The sequence below is a fragment of the Epinephelus moara genome, chromosome 12, assembly GCF_006386435.1.
Source record: "Epinephelus moara isolate mb chromosome 12, YSFRI_EMoa_1.0, whole genome shotgun sequence".
Taxonomy (NCBI): domain Eukaryota; kingdom Metazoa; phylum Chordata; class Actinopteri; order Perciformes; family Serranidae; genus Epinephelus; species Epinephelus moara.
Window position 1 is genome coordinate 31,325,683 of NC_065517.1, and position 22,377 is coordinate 31,348,059.

Below are 22,377 nucleotides of genomic sequence, written 5' to 3' on the forward strand. Positions count from 1 at the left end.
GTGTGACGTGCACTTGTAGATAAAATATAGGCCTATATTAATGAAGGTTCATTAGTACGGTTTTGTATTTCTCTGTAATGTAGCACAGTGTTAACAATGTTACTGACACTATTCTTTCTCACACCTTCAACTCAAACCATTGTGTTGCCCCGCCCAAAATATATACTTAAATAATTAAAGTAATATCATAAACATGCCGCGACTAGTCGACTAATGGCCCTAAATGACGACTATTGGTCAACTAGGACATTTCTAGTAGTAGTCAGTAGTTAGTAGTCTTTGCCTGCAGTTGCCTGCCCTCCATCTGGACAGTGCACCGATGTGTAACGTCATATCCAAGAAGCTATTATGTCTGTTTTTTCTCTGTAATTTCATAATAGATTTTATTCCTTTATAGGAAAAGCTCTCACCTTTTGAGCAAACATTTCACCAAGGTTCATGGCGTCAGAATATACCCTGCTCGAAAACCTCTATCTTAAAAGCAGCTGCAAAGAGCTGAGGTCTGAATGTGCTTGTCATTGCTGGAACCCAGCAACGCTCTTGTTGACACTAATGGTCCCTCTTGAGCTTGAGATCCAGGACTTCTAAAGCTGGTTGATAGGGGCAACGCCACAGTAAATAATGGACAAGGTTCACTGGGCAAAAAAAAAAAAACCCAAAAAAAGTCTGCAGCTACTGTAGCCACAGAAGTGAAAACCTGGAGGTGTGACAGGTTGGATGCACAGTGCTGCTGTTAATGCATAGCTACTGTAGTAATGCAGAGTTTTGTTGTCTGCCAGGCGAAAGACAACAAACAAGGACAGGTGTTGCTGTGTCAGGTATCATTTCGGTGGCTCGGGTTTCTCAAGATGGCAAACTTTTAGAAAACTGAAAGCACTAGTGTTTTAAAAAGTATCTTTGCACCCAACATATTCATCAGGAGGTGCTGGGGGAGAGCTTTCATTGATTTTCTGTCCACTCTGAGCAAAACATTGACATTCTTGGTGTTAAGTCAAGCACAATCAGCATTGGCATTGGACGTGCACAAGGGTGCCCCTCGTCACCTCGCCTATTTTAATATTAATTGACAGGATATTCATGACAGGATATTGATATTCATATGATATATATATTAAAGTCATGGTATATGGACATCATATTTTCAAGATGATATTCATATTACGGCCATAAGCAGAGTATCAAGGTCCATCTTAAGAGTGTTATGTTGGGTAACATTTAGGGAGCATCTGTGCTTTTTGTAGATAATGTTCAATGGGATCTTTGATGCACCCTGCAGCTGAGGGTGATAAATAATAATACGTTGGATTTATATAGCGATTTTCTGGACACTAAAAGACGCTTTACAGAGAACCAATGGAGCTCAGACAAATAGGGGGGAAGCAGGTTGTTGAAGGCTTTTTAGGTGATAGTGAGGAGTTTGAGGTGGATACGCTGGAGGATAGGGAGCCAGTGGAGGTTATGAAGGATGGGGGTGATGAGGTCACAGGTGTTGGAGTGTGTGAGCAGAAGAGCAGCAGAGTTCTGGATATATTGTAGTTTCTAAAGTGTTTTGGGTGATGAACCGTAGAGGAGACTGTTGCAGTAGTCCAGTCTGGAAGTGATGAATGCATACATGAGAGTCTCTGATACAGTCTGGGAGTCGAGTTTGAAACTGTAGGCAACTCTTGGAAAAAAAAAAGAAAACATTTTCTGCCATACGATATAAAGCTGGGGGATCTTTGTGTGTTAATCATGAATGAACAAGAGTTTAAAGGAAAACTTCAACCCTCAAAGACTATTTGTGTATCAATCACTCACTTTGTGTTGCCCCGCATGCTTCCAGTGAAGGACGAATCCAAAAACTGAGAAAGTTCTTCATGAAGTCATTGGGGTCCATGTTTAACAGCAGCAAAACTATATCAAAACATCAATTTACAAACTCTCGCGCAACTCGTGCAGTACAATCCAAGTCTCATTTATCCAGTCGTATGCTCAGTACTTCCGATACAGACAGCCCTTTTCGACAGGGAACCTCACTAAAAGTAAAACACTTTTCAGGGTTTGATTTTGGTTTTGGAACTGGGAAGAAGCGTATATCTTTTTCCAACCTCTCAGGTAACGAGTGCCATTAATACACGACGTGCCCCAGACACAACATTTAGCTCCAAATCCACAAAACCAGCCTGAAACTTCAAAAACTTCTCCAGTTTTCTAGCATGCCAGATATCCAGTCCCAGTCGCAGACAAAAGGGCCGACTTGCTCGTAGGCTTGTGAGGATTCGTCGTGGCAGACTATCTGCTGACTCACCTTCGACCCAAGGTGGCTCTCAAGATCCTCTGTGATGTCAAAATCGCAGTGAAAATCGTGTAATGTGAACTACGCTTTAGTGAAAGGGTCTGTCCCCAGTTTGCTTCCAGTCTTATTGTTGCATGTCATTTCCCATCCATCTCTCTTCCCATTTCCTGTCATCTCTCTACTGTTGCCACTGAATAAAGGTGAAAAAAGGCCCCTAAAGATCATTATGTTTTTAAAACAGTGGTGGTCATTTTACATGCTACATCACTATGAAGGTTTATCATCATGGGCAGGGTTTATATACTCCACAGTATTTGATTCACTGGACATAATATCAATGGAAGACGGGGACATTCTATAATGCAGAACTGTATTAACTACTTTACAATATCCGCAGTGTGTAATTTGCTGTCCTCATGGCAGGTCAAGGCGCCTGTGGTGGATTCCTCTACGATCCACTATTATTCCCAGCAGCTGGTCACGTACACTTGATAAATGACCACAGTATAGCCAAACAGAGCCTACAGGGCTCCTTCTATCTATCTTTCTCTACCTATCTGCCCTTTCCTGGTTCTTATATCCTTTTTATCTATCTCCGAGGATATAATCGCTTCCTGCGCCAGTAGAAGGGAAGTAGAGGTTGGACTGTGTGTGTGTGTGTGTGTGTGTGTGTGTGTGTGTGTGTGTGTGTGTGTGTGTGTGTGAGTCACTTCAGCCTGCCTTGTATTGCTTGTATCTGATTTTAAACACACATAAAAAGGGGGTAAACATTATAAACTTGCACAGTGTGGGGGTCAGGAATGATCAGTTTTTATGGGTGTCTCATGGTCGCATAGCAACGCTCGACTCGGCAAATCGTAAGGTCCCCTCTCTCTGGCCCTGCGTTCATTTTGTGCACACACACACACACAGCCACAGGGAGGTGACAGTGGGGTAAGTCAGTGTGACTTTGCTTAATGAGATACAGTGTAGTGTACGTACTGCATATACGGCCATATGGCGGGGCTCATTTCAAACAGCAGCCCATAGATTTACATTAATATACTGTATCCTGTATCCTTGACTGGTCCCAGTGAGGCTGGGAAGAGCTTAGTCGAGCAGAACCAACCCAGGAATATACAACACACACACACACACACCCAGACAAAGTACATAAAGACACGGTCTCTATATCCAACCAAAGGTGACCCCATGAACAGGCAAGGGAACAGGATGTGGGTGATCAAGTGCATATGTGTGTGTGTCAGTGTGTCAAAGGATGTGAATAAACCACTTCAGGAGTTTTGGAGAATGGCTATTGAGTAAATATATTTGTAAATCAACAACAACAAAAACAGAAATTGTGTCCCTTATAAATGGTCATTACAGTGTCACAGCACAGTGTCATAAAGAAGGTGATGAGTTTCATCCAAAAAAGTAATTCTGCCCTTTCTGTTCCAAAACATAAGTTTTGATAGGGTCTGTAGATTAAAGCAGTTTAAAACTTAAGTACAGTATATAAAGTTCATCCTGCTAATGAAGCTAGATCTATTTTTGGAACGATTTAATAGGTGAGCGGGCACATATTCAACTCTTCTTGCCAAGCCTAAAAGTTTGCCAAAAAAGTTTTTCTAATTGACCTACACAAAGCCACCAAATTTAGCTGAAACAGCTAACCATTTAAAGGAATACCTCATCGTCCAAATGACCATTTGTATATTAATTACTCATCCTATGTTAGATTGAATTTGTGAAGAAAACTTCTTGATGAGCTGAAGTCATGGAATCCATGTTTGAAAACATATTAAAAAATCTCTTTACAGTCTCTCACACAACCTATGCAGTATAATCCAAGTCTCATTTATCCTGTGTTAGCTCAGTACTTCCTAAACAGACAGCCCTTTCCAACAGGGAACTGAACAGAAAGTGAAACTTGTCTATGCTCTCTTCAAAGCCAGACAGTATTTTTACCTCACTGAACACAGGAGCTGCTGGTCAAACTTTGTCTTGATTAATGGGCTCTTTTATGTTATTCTGTGACTTTGGTGAGTCTGAACTTAACTTTTAAAACACCAAAGTCACACAATAACGCAAACAAACTAATTGATCAAGGCAGTGGTAGACCAGCAGCTCCTGTGTTCAACGAGGTAAAATTACTGTTTTTGTCAATGGAGTCTGGCTTTGAAGAGGGTGTAGATAAGTTTCACTTTAAGGGTGCTTTCACACCTGCCCTGTTTGGTTCAGTACAATCGAACTGAAGTTTGTTTGCCCCCTAAGTGCGGTTCATTTGGGCAGGTGTGAACACAGCAATCACACCAAAACAACTGGACAAAGACCTCCTTGAAGAGGTGGTCTCGGTCCGGTTACAAACGAACTCTGGTGCGGTTCATTTGTGTTCCGACCTGGATCTGAACCAACTGCAGTCACATGACACATTGTTTGGGTTAAACATGAGCATGTTACAGTCCTGGAGGATTATTAATGTGCACCTCCTCCTGTACTGCCTTAATATGCACATTCAGCACATCCAATGCATCAAAACATTGTTTTCTAGTTGGAGCCGCGCCTCGTTTTCAAACTGTATGGTTTGACTAAAATGAACAATGACAGCAATATAGTCCACGATGAGCAGCGCTAAAATCAACCTGCGTAGTTGTCCCTCCATTGTGACATTAGAAAGTGTCACATTTATCTTGCAAGTGTACTCTTCTTCAACGTTTGCTTTACTTCCTGGATTTTTCCCACATGGAAATTCTGACCAATCAAGAGCAGCCTTCTCACACAAGGCATTTGATCTGGTCCGCTTGTAAATGCTGCAGTGAGAACCCAAACCACCTCTAGGCAATTATAACTAAATAATATATAAATAATATAACTTTGGAACAAAACTAGTCCCTGATTCAGACCAAAGCAAGACAACTCTAGGTCTGAAAGCAGCCTAAGTTCAGCTCCTAGTTGGAAAGGGCTGTCTATCTCGGAAGTACTGAGCATACGACTGGATAAATGAGACGAGTTGTTTGATAGTTTGTACATGGATGTTTTGATATAGTTTTGCTGTTATTAAACGTGGTCACCTGTGACTTCAATTGATCAAGAACTTTCCCCCTGGAGGTATGCCAGATATACACAGTTTTCTTCCATGTAACATGGGGTGAATACTTGATTTACAAATGGTCATTTGGGAAGTGAAGTATTCCTTTAAGGTTTGAGCTGATGACTCGACACAGTGTATGCTAACCAGTTATCACTGCAGTGAATGGTTTGGACGTCTAGGTCCACACCTACTTGACACACCACTTTGTGAGCTCTTTTCTGCAGTCATTTCTCACACACTTCTCATCTCACTCTTAAAAAATGAAATGGCTTTAGTCTGGCAGATGGGGTTTACCTGCTGGCTGTCTTTGAGTGACAGAATGAAGGCATGGCTCAGAGTGTCCAGGTGGGCCTGTGATTGCTGCAGGTGCGTTAGAGCCTCATCATAAGTCATCCCTGCTGGGTCCGTCCCTTCCTGCTCCCTGCTACCGTCGCCTCCTCTCTTCCGGCTCTTCTCGCCCAGCTGGCGCAGGGCTTTGGTGGCTCGCTTTATCACCTCCGACCTCGCCTGGATGCTCAGCTGGAGACGGAATAGGATGGATTGAAGGAAGAGAATGAGGAGGAGGAGGAACGGGATAAGGAAAGCAAATTGGGGTGAGGGTGGGGGTCAAATTGAGTGAGAAGGGGGGGAAGAGAGGTGCACAAGTTATGTATAGTAATTTCAAACTTAACATGTTGAAGAGAGGCAGGTATAACTCAATATATATGCACCAAAATACCACCAGGAAGTTGAGTCGCATGTGTGTGTGAGTGTGTGTGTGACTGAGAGAGATCATGGCTGCCAGCCTAGTGTAATTGATTCTATTCAGTGGGAGCAGGTTAACCATTCATGGGGAGAAGAGAGGGCCTTTGGCTCGGGGAGGTTTGACTCTCTTGCATGGCAGCACACAGGCGCTGACGAGCCCCACACACACATTCACAGCAGGAAGACACTTAAAAATCATCACATTTCCACCTACCTCAGACACATGCTACTCATACTTCTGCATTTGCAAGATATCTTGACTCAGAGTGACAGCGCTTCTCTCTGCCAGGACAGGATGATCACTCAAACTGAGTTTCCTGACAAACCTGCACAATTTCTTTTAAGGGTAAGTGTGTATATACATTTGTGTGTGTGTGTGTGCAGTCTATTGTTTTGTGCCTGTGTGGGTAGAGGATTAGACAGAAGCATTAATAACCAACATGAGTCAAAGCCCAGGACAAGGTTTGACACAAAGACTGTATAAAATAATGGACGTAGCCACCGTGGTGGTTTGTGGTCTCCTGTTTTGAAGCCTCCTATTTGGGATTTATGCTGTTGCCATCTTGCTTTTTTATCCAAATCACATAGTTTTCCTTTTTACATTGACTAGGTACTGCAGCTGCCCTTACAAAGTGCGTACTGTTGCATGCAATTGGAACATACTGCTTTGTCAAGCATTGCACTAGGGCTGCCCCCTAATCATCCACCAAACGTTAGTCGAGCAGAAAGGTCATTAGTCGGCAAGATTTCAATGGCCGCTTAGTCATAGAAAACAAACAAATAAACACAAAAAAACGTGAAACTCTATTAGGAGCTGCACCTCGTTAAAATAAATCAAAACCTTAATTTGAAAGGACAGACACACGAAGTGGCCACGCTCAGCAGTCAGACAGGAGTCATGTTACAAACCAATCACAGCCGACAGATATCTTTCTCTTCTTCTGTAAATATTCAGTCTGAAAGTTGATCATGTTAGTGCAGGGCTACCCAGAGCTTTACATCTGTCCCACGGACGATAGGCCTACACACTTATAAACAGCGTCTGGAAGAGGATCAGCTCTGCACTCAGGATTTCAGGTAAATATGTTGTGATACGGTGCTTATTAAGACGCAATCTGCTGCCGCGCTCTTGAAAGCTGGCACAGAAAAGGCACAAGAGTAGCACCCAGAGCTCGACCCCGCATTTCCAGGTGGTTAAAGACACGGTATGGGTACAGCCTCTAATTCCCAGGGCTGGTACTGTACCTGCGGTTATTCCACAGGCTAGTTAATAACATGTCAGGCAGGAAATCCAAAGTGTGGGATCATTTTGAGAAGGTGAAGGACGAACCCAAGGTGATATGTAAACTCATCTTCATTGGTCGACTACAAACCATTAAAATGTACTTACTGGAAAAAGGGAACATCCAACTCAATGGAGGGTCTTTTATTGGAATCAAATGCTGAACAAAACTTTTTTAGAAGACCAAAATGTATTACCTTTCATGAACTGAAAAGACACTGAAATAGCATCAGCAATGGCTACACCTCTACTATGTGAATCTGGTGTTATGCCATGCTTACGTTACCTAATCAACATTGTTGCCAATCGTCAACAGATGGCACCCAACTGTCACTCAAAGCGGCCCGCCCTTAATTATGTATAACTTTAAGCCTTAGTAACATTTAAATGAGTGAGTTACATAAAAATTCACCCCTGTACAGTTGACATGAACAGAGAATTTAGCGATGGAGACCAAAACCTTTTTTTGCACCAGGCTATAATTATTTGTTGTTGCACATATTGAGTTTCGGGGAACGACGGAAATGTGAAAATCCAACAATAATATTTGTTTTTACAGTTTCTGGCTACAATAAATGGCGCAATTTTGTCGATTTTAAAGGGAAACATGCCTTTCCAACCGTAGACTGTATAAATAATGGATGTGGCCACCATGACGTCACCCACTGGTTTGTGGACTGCCATTTTGAAGCCTTGAGTTCAGCATTTCAGATTTTTAATTTAAATTTTTTTATATACTTTATTAATCCCCGAGGGCAAATTCAATTTTTCACTCTGTTGTCAATTACACACAGGTCCAAACACACACATGCACAAACTAGACCTATACATGCACTAAGTGGAGAGATGTCAGAGTGGGCTGCCCATGACAGGCGCTCCGAGCGGTTGGGGGGTTCGGTGCCTTGCTCAGGGGCACCTCGGCAGTGCCCAGGAGGTGAACTGGCACCAGCTACCAGTCCACGCTCCATATTTTGGTCCGGACGGGGACTTGAACAGGCGACCCTCCGGTTCCCAACCCAAGTCCCTATGGACTGAGGTACTGCCGCCCAAATGTCGCCATCTTGTTTTTTTGGAGCCAGAAGTGACCATATTTGGTCATGAGGGTGGAGCTGTGGAGGAGCGCGGGGTGGATCTGACTAATGGACGTGGTGACACCTCGCAAACAATTTGTCACTCAAGCAGCCCGGCCTTTAAATAAGTAAGTGTAACTCTGAGCCTTAATAAAATGTAAGCTGGTATCATGAATGTTAAAATTAGCTGTAAAGACTAAAACTGTTTTTGTACCAGGGTGTAAACATGTTTATTTCTGCTGTATGGTTGGGCATTTTAACATGGGGGTCTGTGGGGATTGACTCACTTTTGGAGGCAGCCTCAAGTGGCCATTAGAGGAACTGCAGTTTTGGGCACTTCCCACGCTGGCTTCATTTTTCTTGCCGCTTGGTTTGAAAACATGCTGGAGGTTGAGGGATGACGCTTCCACCAAAGAAGCTATCTAAGATTAATACTTCAGAGGGGGAGAAAAATGCCAACACTTAAAATATATGTCCAGTAAGAGGTAAGAAAAGTCCCAGCCACTCATCTCAGCCCTCGGCACGAGACGGATCAATCCATTGTGGGGAGGCAACGAGGATGTGAAAGGTCAAATCCATTCCTAACAATGAGAGGGGTCAACATTTTCCCTTTGAGGGTTCAAAAAGGAGAAAAAGAGGAGGGTGAGGGAAGAGGGAGCAGACAGCGGGTTTCTGAGAGGTAATCTGCATGTTAAAAAGCACAGTGGGAAAAGGGTGCCTGCTGGGAATTGGAGTTTAATTGGCTCTGAAGTAGAGAGGGATCAATTAGCTCTCTCTGAGTCTCGGGGAAAGCGAGGCAACATAAGACAAAAGTGAAAGAAAAGGGAAGGTCTGGAGTGGGGGGATGGCAGCGTGCCAGTGCGAAGGCAGAAAAAACAGTGGGCTACTATTGATAAGGTGCGCTGAGGAACTTTAAGCCCCCTGCAAGACAATTTTTCAGAGTGCTGTAATTATGTGGCTGACATTTCTTGTGCAATTTTATAATTTCTTTTATAAATCATGACCGGTGTGCGCTTTGCGGCGACACAGTGTGGATGTGCACAGAATAATGTATTTGAAATTAGGAGAGGGCTTTTGACGTTCCAAAAATTGAGCCGGGGGGGGTTGGGGGGGCGTAAGAGACGGACGGTCAGACGATGAAGAGCGTAGAGTGAGGAATGTGGCAGTTTGATAAAGTGATTTGAAATCCTTGCAATCCTTCCTTTAAGACAATATGAATCCTGTCTGGGTGGCTGCCTGGAACCAACTACCTTCTGTGCTGCAATTACAAATTGTCAGTCTGCCCAACTCCCACCAGCTCCTGTCTGAGCCTTCATCACACTGTACTGTGTCATACTATCTTTCCTCTTCTCTGTCTCGCATAAAGTAATTCATATGAAAAAGATGGCTGGATGTCAGCAGAAATATAAAGGGACAGTTCACCCCAAAATCAAAACTGCATATTTTTCCTCTTACCTGTAGTGCTGTTTATCACTCTAGATTGTTTTGGTGTGAGTTGCAGAGCGTTGGAAATATCGGCTGTAGAGATGTCTGCCTTCTCTCCAATATAATGGAACAAGATGGCACTCAGCTTGTGGTGCTCAAGGTGGATAATGTGACATAGAGACTTTCAGAATGACAAAAATGTTGTGTAGTGTGAACCCAGCTGTGTAGAGTGTAGTTTGATAGAAAGAAAATAGTTCCTACATGTAAGTGCTCACAACAAGGTCTGTGGATTATCTTGAGTAACCAGGTCATGATTTCTGTAAAGAGACATTGCTGTTGAGTTTTTTAAATATATTTTTTTGGGCACTTTGAGCACCACAAGCTGAGTGCCATCTAGTTCCATTATATTGGAGAGAAGACAGATACTTCCAACACTCACCAACTCCCACCACTTTTCGATTTAGGGGTGAACTGTCCCTTTAAAAACACAACCATCACGATAATTTGAACGAATTTCAGCTTACATGTTCGGCTGCATCAGGCGAGAAGGTGATGCTATCCAGGAAGCGGACAGCGTCAGCAGGGACCAGCCTGTCCAGGTATTTGCCGCAGGTGTCATACGCATGGAGGAAGTCTTGGTCGCTCTGCGGGGGTCTCTTCAGCAGCTGGGGGTCTCCTTTCCAGAACAGCTTCTGCAGCCATACAGCATGGACTGCACTGGGGGAGACTGTTGCTCCTCCACCACCAAGTACAGGCAGACGATTAGCGAGTTTGGAGATGGACAGTACGTTCTGACTGGTCAGAACTGGTTGTAGAGTCACCAGAGGATCCAACGATTCATCAGTCAACTTCCGGTAGTTCAAACCTGCAGGAGAGACAGTTTACTATTTAGAAACATGACTTTGTTAAAGGTTCTGTTGCAACATTCAGAGCATTGACATAGCAGCAAATCATGATTTGCTATGTGAAGATATGATGACGTCTTGAGCAGAGAATGAGGTTACACTCCCTCTGCGTGTTTTAATCCGAGCTTCTTCGTGGTTTGTTGTGGTAAGCAGGTCCACCACTTTGTGCTGCATTCATACGATGGATGGTTCCCACAAATATTGGGACGGCACCATTGCGAAATTGTAGCACCCACCCTCCAGTTCCCCCTGGGTTAACACCATTAGCTCTGTCAGCATTGTTGTAGTTGTTTTTAGTGCTGTCTATGGAGTTAGCACTGTTAGCTGCTAGCTGCCAGCACAGCAGATCATGTGCAGACAATTTATACGTTCTCCATTAAGGAAAGAGCCCCTTTAAGAATTAATACTGACATCTGTATCTGTATCCTACATTTTTACATTAAAAGAATGACAGGGTGTCTACAGGTATCAGATAATACTTTTAAGCACCCTTACTTAATCATTTTTTAACCTTAATTTAAGACTGAATTTAGACAAATCATCTTTTTCTTTTTCAAGCATCGCAGGCAAGTTAAAAACTGACTAGTATTTAAGTAGTCTCATGCAGAGGTAGGTTTTAATTAGTAATAACGTTATTAGTGAATAACATTAACCTACATTTTCCCATGTAAGTGCAAGTATGAAGTAAAAGGACAGTTTTAGGTTCAGTGGTTGATTTGTAACATCAGAAACTTGATTCATTTTTGAAAACAAGAAATTAAAAGATGGAGAAATTAAATTAGACAACGTGTTTGTGGTAATTAAGACATAAAAAATTCAAATAAGACCACAAATGCAGACTTTTTACTGACTTCTAAGGCCTAATATTGTCAAACAAATTGAATTTTAGACATTTTAAAGTTGACATGAAATGAAAAAGCCCCCTTTTTAAGCCCCTTTAAGATCACATCCACGGCCATATTGTGCTATTTAACAATATTTGCCAAAAAAAATAATATATGAATACATTTCTTTGTATTCTTACAAAGATTCAATCATGTTTTCTTCCTGTAGAACACAGTATGACGTGTGCTTATTGAAGTTCTTACCCACCAATTTTAACTAATAACATTACGACATCCACCCGTCAATCAATCTGCAACTTAGCAAACTAACTAAATTAGCTAGCTAGCAACAGCATGCTATATCAGTGTGTCTTCGTTTCCCTCTAAATACCGTTGTTGCGGACCCTAGGCTAGAATTTTGTGGTATCTGTGACAGCTCCAGAATATTTTTTTTACAGTCGACTGCTTCAGCAACTAACTTTACATGAGGCATACCATGGACTTCATCTCTCTTCTATCCCAGTAGCATTACACCATCGGGGCCTCACTGTTTTGATCCCCCTACTTCTCAATGATCAAATCAAATTCCTCCCAACATTATATTCCCCATGCCTATGTTGCATTACTCAGGAATACATCATGATACTGAAGCTAGATAATCCAGAAATCTCTGGACTTTCATATTTTTTTAAGGACCTGCAGACACCCTGAATAATAAATACATCCCGGCAGTGTGTTCCCTTCACCCAGCCCTCATGCTCACAGTGCACTGTGCGTACATGAGCAATAATAAAAAGCCCTGAGTCTCCCTCATTGTCCTTGTACATCACCTTCTGTGGCTCACGTGTTTGATGCTTTTAAAGGGGAGAAATTCAAAAGTTCAATACAGTAACATGATGAATAAAGAATATGACCTTTACATGAGGCCGGCTTTTATGTTTCACTTTACATTGTGGAATATGTCACGCAGGTTCTCTTTTTAAAGGGACTGTTGTTTACTTTACTTTTGTGTGTGACTTCTTTTTTTTTTATAGCATCCCTGAGTTACTGGGGAAAATGTGACACTTCCCTCCAACATAAATAACCATACTTTTTTATAGAGTTATCACCAAAACAAACTCCTAATTTCTTCCTCCTTACAAATCGCATCATCACACAAGCTGTGTGTGCACCTCAGCAGAATATGAGTGCATTACAGCCACCCACCATTAGTCCTTCCACACAAAATCAGGAACATTTAATAAGCCTACAAGCACACACACACACACACACACACACACACACACTTCATAGCGTGCATCAGCATTAACAACATGTACATATAGCCTTATGACCATTTCTCCAAATAAACCGCAGCTTGACACACACAACAGCAGCAGCAGCACCCAGAATAATATCAGTAAATCTGCACGGTGTTCATTATTAGATCTTAAAAAATTATCCTTTGATGATCAAAAGTTAAAAGTTGAAAACTTAATGCAAGAGCACAGAATTCAATTGTTTTTACAAGATCTGATTTGTGCAAACGGTTTATTTTAAATGACATGTAGAATAAAGTGATTTCTGATTAAATATCACTATTTCAAGCTTCCTGACAGAAGCTTTTGTTGCATATGTTGAGTTCGCGGACCAATGGAAATGTGGAAATCCAACGATAATTTCTGTTTTTACAGTTTCTGGCTGCAACAAATGGTGCAATTTTGGCGATTTTTAAAAGATGCCATGCCTTTCAAACTAAAGACTGTATGACTAATGGACGTAGCTACCTTAACGTCACCCACTAATTTGTGGACTGCCATTTTGAAGCCTCGAGTTCAGCATTTCCGCTGTTGTTTTTTTTTTTTGGAGCTAGTAGCGACCATAATTGGTCAAGAGGGTGGAGCTGTCGTGACGCCTTGCAGACGCCCTGTCACTCAAGCAGCCCCGCCCTTAAATATGTGTAACTTTGGGCCTTGATAAAATGTAAACGGGTGAGTTATAAAAAAAAAATCCCTAGCTCTCAAAACAACACCAGAAAGAAAAATAATAAAGCAAATAAACCATAATGATAACCTGAGGTGAATCAAAAAGTACAACATGACATGTAAGTAAACTTGTCAGATTCCAACCATACCACTGTTAAATGTCCGCACACGGTCCATAAGATAAGTGTCAAAATAGTGTGCACATAAATATTTCCTTTGCCATCGCCACGTCCACCCTCCTGCACTCATTACAATCCAAACAAGAGCTGTGCGTTCTACCAACAACATGTCTCTGTATGTTTACCAGTTGTCATGAATGTCAAAATTAAGTACAGAGACCACAACTGTTTTTGTACCAGGCTGTAAACATTTTAACATGGGGGTCAATGAGGATTGACTCTTTTTGGAGCCAGCCTCAAGTGGCCATTCGATGAACTGCAGTTTTTGGCACTGCCACATTGGCTTCGTTTTTCAGCGTCGGATGGGTTTCAGAGTTCACAATGTATTACTCGTGTCCTTCAGCAGCTCCACTGGCTCCCAGTTAAACACCGCACTGACTTCAAGATCTTACTCCTCCTCCATCCACAACAAAGCCCCTCTGTACCTCTCCGAACTCCTGCACATCCACACCCCCACTTTCAATTCCCACCTCAAAACTCATGTCTGTCTTACTTTATCCCTTATCTCATTGACTTTTTTAATCTGCTGTTATTTCCTCTATCTCTGCCTGTAAGGTGACCTTGAGTGTCGTGAAAGGCGCCTATAAGTGAAATGTATTATCATTACGATTTAAAATCAATACAAAATACAACTTTTAAAACTGTATGTCCCTCCCCTCAGCCAAAACAGAAAACATCAAGTCCCTCCACATTGCCTAAAAAATCATTTAACATGCCTCCCGTTTTGCTCGACCCCCGTCACCTCTCATACATGACAAACAGTCCCTTACTTCTACTCAGAGACATTAAAACACAAAGGACATCTTCAGGCATCCTGTATACAGCATCAGCACGTATGTATTTACTCGCCGAGGCAGAATGAAACAGTTGCATTGTGTGAGAAGAACCAGCATTTAAGCTACAACAGTGTGTCCAATATTTCACTGTTCAGAAAGTGGCACTTTACTCCTGCCTTCACATACGTTACGTGCAAACCGTGCAGCACTACAGGATAATTACAGTGATTTGATATGCGGAGGTTGTTCAATATTCCATTACATGGCAGAGATGCACAAAGAGAAACGCACAGAGGGAGTTAAAGGTTGATGTGAACAACAAAGATAGCCTGTGTGTGTGAAAGTAGTGCTGTGTGTCTGCATGCTAAGGTGTGCTGTTTGTCTGTGGATCCATCTGTGTGCATCATATCTCCTCCCACTGCAGCGCTCTGTGTGTGTGTGTGTGTGTGTGTGTGTGTGTGTGTGTGACAGAGCAAGTGGCGTGCTCTTGGTCTCCAGTGCTATCAGTCAGACACATTACTGTGGCAACACCACAGCCTGTCTGGACTTTAAATATTTAACACTGGTCTGCCTGTGGGGAGGGCTCTGTCAACGCTGCTCGGAATCCCTCATGCACGCACACACACATATAAAACTCCGAGCGCGCACACACAATACTTTCAGACAGGCCCAGACGGACACTTAAGCCACAGATGAGAGTTACATGCACTTACACATGTACTCTGTCTGTCTCTACCCTGCCCCACCCACTCCTGTTTCCGCCTCCGTCTCTTCTGCACCCCGAGCAGCATCTCATCCTCTTCCTCAGGAGAGCCGCGCTCAGACAGTCACCTGGTACTGTGTCTGAAACTGTGATGAATATTGGACACACACCACCTGTCCCGACATTATCTGAATGCCTCGTAAGTGTGTGTGTCGGCTCGCATGTGTCTGTTTAGGACTGCAAATGAGTCATTGGAGTTTGTGTGTGTGTGTGTAGTTGGAGTAGTTGGAGTTTAGCAGAAAGTTGGTGGCCCTGGAGACACTGGAACAGCCTGTGTGTCAATTTTGCAACAACAGTGTGAATGTGTGGGTTAAGTTTTACCCGTGTTTGAGAGTTTGTGTGTGAGACATTCAGACGGTGTTAGTTTGTAAGTGTAAATGTCACAAAGTCGGTTTATGTGCCACTAGGTGAATATTAATCCCTTTGGTGATGCATGTATATATATATGTGTGTGAGTGCTGATGTGTTGTTTCACTTTTACTGCAGTCGCGCAGCTGACAGTTTGCTAAACCCCAACAACACATTCTCAACATAAGACGTGCAAGGTACTCTACTCAGTGGTTGTTGCCGTTCTGGGTCACAGTGTTCAGTTCTGACGGTGGCATGCATTGTCTTCTTTCAAAATACACTTCCTTTTTCACAGGAAATTTACCATCTACATACAGTCTCTTTAAAAAAAACGCACCACCTCAGTACAGCAACGGGAATTGATGATTTTTTTCCTCCAACAACTAACGCACGTGGTTAGGTTTAGGCGACAAAAACACGTGGTTAGGTTTTGGAAAAAAGAACAGGGTTTGGCTTTAGAATCTCATGTGACACAAACACAGCTCTCTCGGGTGAAAGTCAGTGTTTGTTGGACCCATCCACAAAGCCTCCCACCCACCCCAATTGGACTGTCACCGCTTTAACTTTTGTTCTTGTCCGGCTGCGTTTCCCCCTGACGCTGCCGGCTGCATATCATGCTGACGTCACTGCCCAAGCGCCTGATTTTGACACCTTCAGAGTGAGACCAGGCTCTCTTAACATGGAGGTCTATGACGATTGACTCGCTTCTGGAGCCAGCCCCACGTGGCCATTCAGGGAACTGCAGGTTTTGGGACTTCTGGCTTCATTTTTCAGCCCTGACGGTAGCCGCATGGATGGGAATGACAAATATTTGGGCAGTCACAGATCAAAGTACTGAACAAAGTGAAATTTTGACCAAACAGCGATTGCATGTTGAAGTCGTGTGCATGTCGGCTCTGGAGATGGCAACTGACTTTATGCAGCCGTGTTCATTTCCAGCTGCTAAAGATCCTTTTCACAGCATTTTGACTTGTCAAAGCAGGAAAATATATCATTAAAGAAGTGTTTTACTACTGGAAACGTGGTCTTTTCATAAAACTCAGCTGTCTATGCAGCAGAGGGACACAAATACTTTTGAAATTGGTGCTACCTGACCAGAGAAAACAGAGAAAAAGGGCTGTGGCATTCGCTTCTGCTCAAGAGGTAGAAAACCTACAACTACCAGAATGCACTGCATCAGACCAATAAATGCGGACCAATGCTCCTGCTGGTGGCCGTTTTCCACAGGAAACAATATGGAGTAAAGCTGGTAACAAATGGTCTCAAATAACAGTTAAACTGTGAGGTAAAATATGTTTCTGAAAACATTTTAGGCAAGAAATAGGCAACACAGTAACAAAATCTTGGTTCATATTTCACCAACACTGCTTAGTTTTAATGTCCGATCTCAGTATTTTTAGCCCCTATTTAACAATACAGGAAACAGTGTGACACACCCTTACTGTTCACAAATCAATTCTCATATTACAGCCAAACAGTGCACTAATATATGTTTCTCTCTTTTTGCCGATATCCGATATTGGTTCCCACTTTGGCATACATGTCGTGCGGGGGTACCTTAGAAACCGCCATTTGTAGCTGTCCATACCAATCCTCCTTGTCCCTTCTCTTCTGCCTCAATAGTTGGTGCATAGCACTGCAAGATGGTGAGTTTGCAGAGCTTTGAGTTGAGGTGCACTCTGATCAACCTCCCATTTACTGGTTCCCATTCCAGCAGGTGAGATTATGACAGCTACACCGTGTTTGGGTATTCTCATGGCCTGGACAACCCATCTACCAAGGCGGATCTTGGATTTTGATCTACTAGGGCCAAAATCCAAGATCCGCCTTGGTTGATGGCCCTAGTAGACCCTTGATCCGATATGCCGATATGTATACCATCACCAAGCTTGAGCTGAGATGTAACTGTCAGTTTACACTGCTGCAACTTTTCTCTGCAACGTTCTAAAATGGTTTTGTTTTGTCACAAATCTTTGGTCTGAACTGGGCTTACGGGTTAAAAAGTCAGTTGCTGATCTATTGATCTGACATGTTAACTTTGTGTAAGTGAAACTAAAATGTAGCAGTGGCAGTGTGAAGTTAAAGTAAAGTGCATTTTTCTTAGTTTTTGGAGAAATGACCCAAAGGTGTGTGTATGTACTTTGTGTATGTGTGTTAAACAGAGACATGTGTCACCGGTAAAAGCTGTGGTGTTATCAGGAGCAGAGGGAGGAAGTGAGGCGTGAAAACACAGCTGACACCCGGCTGACCTTTACTGAACTTCATCCAGAAGTGACACCACCTCCAACCGTACACAACAAAGTTTGAGCACTCTAACCGGACCGCTGAACCGGTGACACGCTACAACCTGGACATGACGTCCTTGGAGAGGGTGCTGCCACAGGAATCTAAGTGGAAACAGCACCTTACTGCCACGCTGCTGCTGTTTCAGGAGCTTGGTGTGCTCGGTAGATTGACATTTAATACAGGGGTGGAATGCTTCTCTTGTCGTTAACAGGAAAATGTGAACAGTTTTGTTTGTTTCGATCCTGTTGCTTTTCTATTTCTGAAAGTAAAAGGATGGGTGGTGGAGAAAAAGAGGAGTCAAGTCAAAAAGCACAAGATGAGGTAGAGATAAAAGTAGTAGAGGTATGTCATCGGGCGAATGTCATTTGTCCCTTTCAGAGAAATAAGAGTTGGCACCAGATATGTGGCACAAGTTTAGGCATTCAGCTGTTGTATTTCTACATGACAATCAGTGACTTGAGGTTATCTACCAGCTAGAAGGAACGTCAACATCTGTATGTGAGTCATCAATCATGTTGAAAGGCATTATGTTCAAGTCTTCAACACTGGACTTGATTTCTTGACATAAAATGCTTGCAGCGGATTTTCCACCAATGATTGAGGTCAATAACCCTTGGCTTAATACCGGGCTTTTTTTCTGCCTATTTTCTATCAAACAGCATCAACTGTTTGGCACATGGGTGCTTCTGTTGAGTCTGTAGCATTAGAAATTACTTTTTCTAATCTGTGAAATTAGTGAGCAAAAGAAAAATAATTCCTTATGAAACATACTGTATCTCTAGCATAGAGAAAGGAATCAGACACAGAATCAGACATGTTCATAAGCAGGAGTAGTTACCTATGTCATTACAAAGGTTATGTGGATCTGATTAACTGGCTGCTGAGACTGAGTGAATCAGAGCTTAGATGCGTTCATTGGTTTGAGGGGTTACGTTTTGCCAAAGTACAGTACTGAAATGGCATCACTAAGGGCCCTGACACACCAAGCCCATAGTTGGCCATTGGTCAATGTCAGTAAGTGTCTGATGCCAGCACATTCTCACTCTGACCTCGTCACATATCGACATTTGGTCTTCGACTTTCCACGTCCAGATGCAACGTGCAAAGTACCCTGGGTGTGTTGGTTGTTGACTTGGACTCTCGCCCCCTTAACTTTCGTTTTTGTTCCGCCACGTTCCCCCCGATGCTGCTGAGTGCTGTTAAACTATACCAGAGACCGGCTGCGTATCATGCTGATGTTTAAGGGCAGCTTTTTTAGTGGCTATCTGGCGCCGCAAGTCACTGCCCAAGCACCGGATTTAGATTACTTCAAAGTTAGACCAGGTTGCTGTCAGCCTGGTTCTGTATATCATTGTCGGCTGTGTTTCGGCCAATTCAGCATGTTGAATTGGCGTCGCAGCCGGCAGAGCCCATTGGTGAGTGAAGTCAGTGTGACTGGCAGTTCAGCTCAGTGCACAAGAGAAACAAAAGTGAGGAAAGCCAACAAACCACTGATTTTATTGTTGGCTAGCACGCATATCATTTATGTAATTAGTTCTATGAACATTGAGTTGTGTTGTTAATGTGCTAACTGGCTATTTGCATCTTGAATCCGTCCTGTCAGTTTCCCTTTCTGAATGACCAAGGCAGACTACCACCGCCAGCTGTTGTGGAGGGTTATTTTCTCTCACAAGCCACAGAATGTACATGCTAGTTGACTGCTGGCTATAGTCTTTGCTATGTGTTCAGGTGCAACTTTGTGGTCGAGACACAGGTGACGTGAGGCGATGAACAGTCGGCCTTCGTTGCCACTAGTTCTTTAATGTTGGTTTGGTGTGTCTGGGCCTAAAGACTGAGCAATGACATTCTAATGCATGCGGATAAAGGTGAATATTCTATTCTTATTTCACTTGATTTGACTGCTGCCTTTGATTATACTATTTTACTTGATAGGCTGCATAAGTGGGTTCATATTTCTGGTACAGCGGTAACCTGGTTCATTCTTATTTGAAAAATAGATTTTGCAATGTTTGTCAGCAATGTCAATAATCATGGATCCTCCTTAGCTCTAGATAGATCTGTTTTTCATGAGCATAACAGTGACAAGTCTTAAATGTGGCTGACCAAATGTCCCAGAGGAAGCATGTACACTGTCTATGGACAGTCCCCTGCTGTGTGGAGTCCCTCAGGGGTCTGTCCTTGGGCCAAACCTTTTTTCATTGCACATGCTTCCTCTGAGTGATTAGATCAATAATTTTGAAGACGTGTCACTGTTATGCCAATGACAAACAAATCTATTTCTCTGCTAAACCTAATAACCTGAATCACCTGTTCTCCCTCCACGATTGCTTAGCCACCAACAAAGATTGGATGTCTCTTATTTTCCCTCACTTAAATCCAGACAAAACTGAAATCCTTTGATCAGTCGTGATAACTTCACCTCTACAGTTGATCAGTTAATTGGTCCACTTTACCCAAATATCAACTCTACTACTTGGCATCATCTTTGGCTAGTACATGACTTTTGACCATTATGTTACAAAGCTCATCCATTCCTGTTTTCCTCAGCTAAGAAATATCCCAAAAATCTGATGTTTGTTTTCTTCTATTAATCCACACTGAAGCTGCTCTAAATCGTTTACACTTGATTCAAAATGCAGCTAACAGGCTATTAACTAGAATGATCTATCAGTCCCACATTGCCCTGGTTCTTGCATTGGCTTCCTGTAAAATTTAGAATAAAGTCCAAGATCCTGTTGATTACATATAAGGTGCCACATGACCTTGCCCCCAGTTACATTTCTCATCTGCTCGTTCCTCATTCTACTTCTCAACCACTCCCATCCTCCAATCTCTTTATTTTGTGAGAACAGGCGTATTATCTCTGCCTCTTTTCCTTCCAGTAAACCACCTACCACTCATGCAGTAGTTGTGTCCCCTGCATTACAATGAGAGTGAAAAAAAACTGTCTTACCACTGGCAACAGCTCGAAGCTTCTTGAGCAGTTTGACGTGTGACTCAGGCTTGATGGTGGTGGTGACGTAAGGCTCGCAGCCTGCAGCATCCAGTAAGGTGTAGTAGTAGAGCAGGCGGGCCTGGTCGGTTCCCTCCACAGAGGGCAGAACGTACTTGGTCATGTGGCTGTAAAAGGCCTCTGGGTTACACTTCAAAGTTTCAAACAGGCCGAGGGATTCGCTCCGGGACTCAATGTCCTTGGTGGAAAGACTGGAGGAGGAAGAGGAGAAGAGAACAAACAAGAATAAAATTAGACCATGAGTGTTTGTAACTAAGTGTTTTTGACAACTGAGCCTTCCTAAGTCCCACCCTATTTTGCTCTGTGCTCCAGTAACAGTTGAGCTGAAGCCTATCCCAGCTGACACTGGGCAAGAGGCGGGGTACACCCTGGACAGGTCACCAGACTATCACAGGGCTGACACATAGAGACAGACAACCATTCACACTCACATTCACACCTACGGACAATTTAGAGTCACCAATTAACCTGCATGTCTTTGGACTGTGGGAGGAAGCTGGAGTACCCAGAGAAAACCCACAATGACACGGGGAGAACATGCAAACCCTGCACAGAAGGGCTCCCTCACCCTGGGGTTCGAACCATCTTGCTGTGAGGCGACAACACTAACCACTATTCCATCATCACCATGTTTCTTTTTGTCAAGCTTGTCCGACCTATGACTTGAGCAGGGTCAATCCCTCCAGGAATGTAATAAACCATAAACTTTTCAAGGCAATATAATCACCCAACAATAATCCAGCCTTCCCCAAATTCAAATCTTCTACATTTGCTGTTGTAAACACCTGCTGTGTGAGATATGTCTCCTCTATGGAAAATATACATCAGCACACAGGATGCAAGACACTTAGCAGTAGGTTTCTGGCATCCAAAACAGCGCTTTGTTTGGAAGAAAACAAATTAAGATCTAAGTTGTTCACTTAAGCTGCGATAACCACCGTGCCTGTAACAGATAAGCGGAAACAGCAATACTGACAAAAATCCAAATTTCATCAACAGGAAAATCAAAGCAGGAAGACGACCAGCTCTGGAGACTATTTGTTCGCAAAGTAGTATTTGAACACAGCAGTGCAGAGACAGCTCAGCGATCTGCAGGCTTATCACCAAAGATACAGTCCCTCAGAAGAAAAAAAGAAAAAAAAGAAAAATGAGGATGAGGATTTCATAGATTACCACCGAGAATACTTTTAAGAACTTGGTCAGCTCTGACGTAAAAACAGTAGGGACAAAATGTGAAAGACAGAGAGACAGAATGTGATGTGGAAATGCTCGGGTGGAAAACATCTGCGCGATTTGTTCCAAGTTGTGCCGACTTCTGTGCTGCTTTGCTTTTCAAAAACATGTTTTGCCACAGAGCTCCGAGTTGCCAGCAGCAGGTGGTCTGAAGAATGAGAGGACAAGTGAAAAGAACACAAGCAAAACACCGGAGAAAGGCGAATCGGGGAAGGAG

General features: G+C 42.9%; 1 protein-coding gene across 1 annotated transcript in view; it reads right to left on the reverse strand.

Moving 5' to 3' along the window:
• Nucleotides 1-22,377, reverse strand: part of nbas (NBAS subunit of NRZ tethering complex) — a 281,527-nt gene that overhangs the window by 95,148 nt on the left and 164,002 nt on the right. Inside the window, exons 44-46 of the mRNA XM_050057998.1 lie at nt 20,868-21,118; nt 10,394-10,734; nt 5,643-5,867 (exon numbers count right to left, since the gene is read on the reverse strand). Coding sequence (XP_049913955.1) covers nt 5,643-5,867; nt 10,394-10,734; nt 20,868-21,118 — 817 coding nt within the window. The remainder of the gene's footprint in view (nt 1-5,642; nt 5,868-10,393; nt 10,735-20,867; nt 21,119-22,377) is intronic.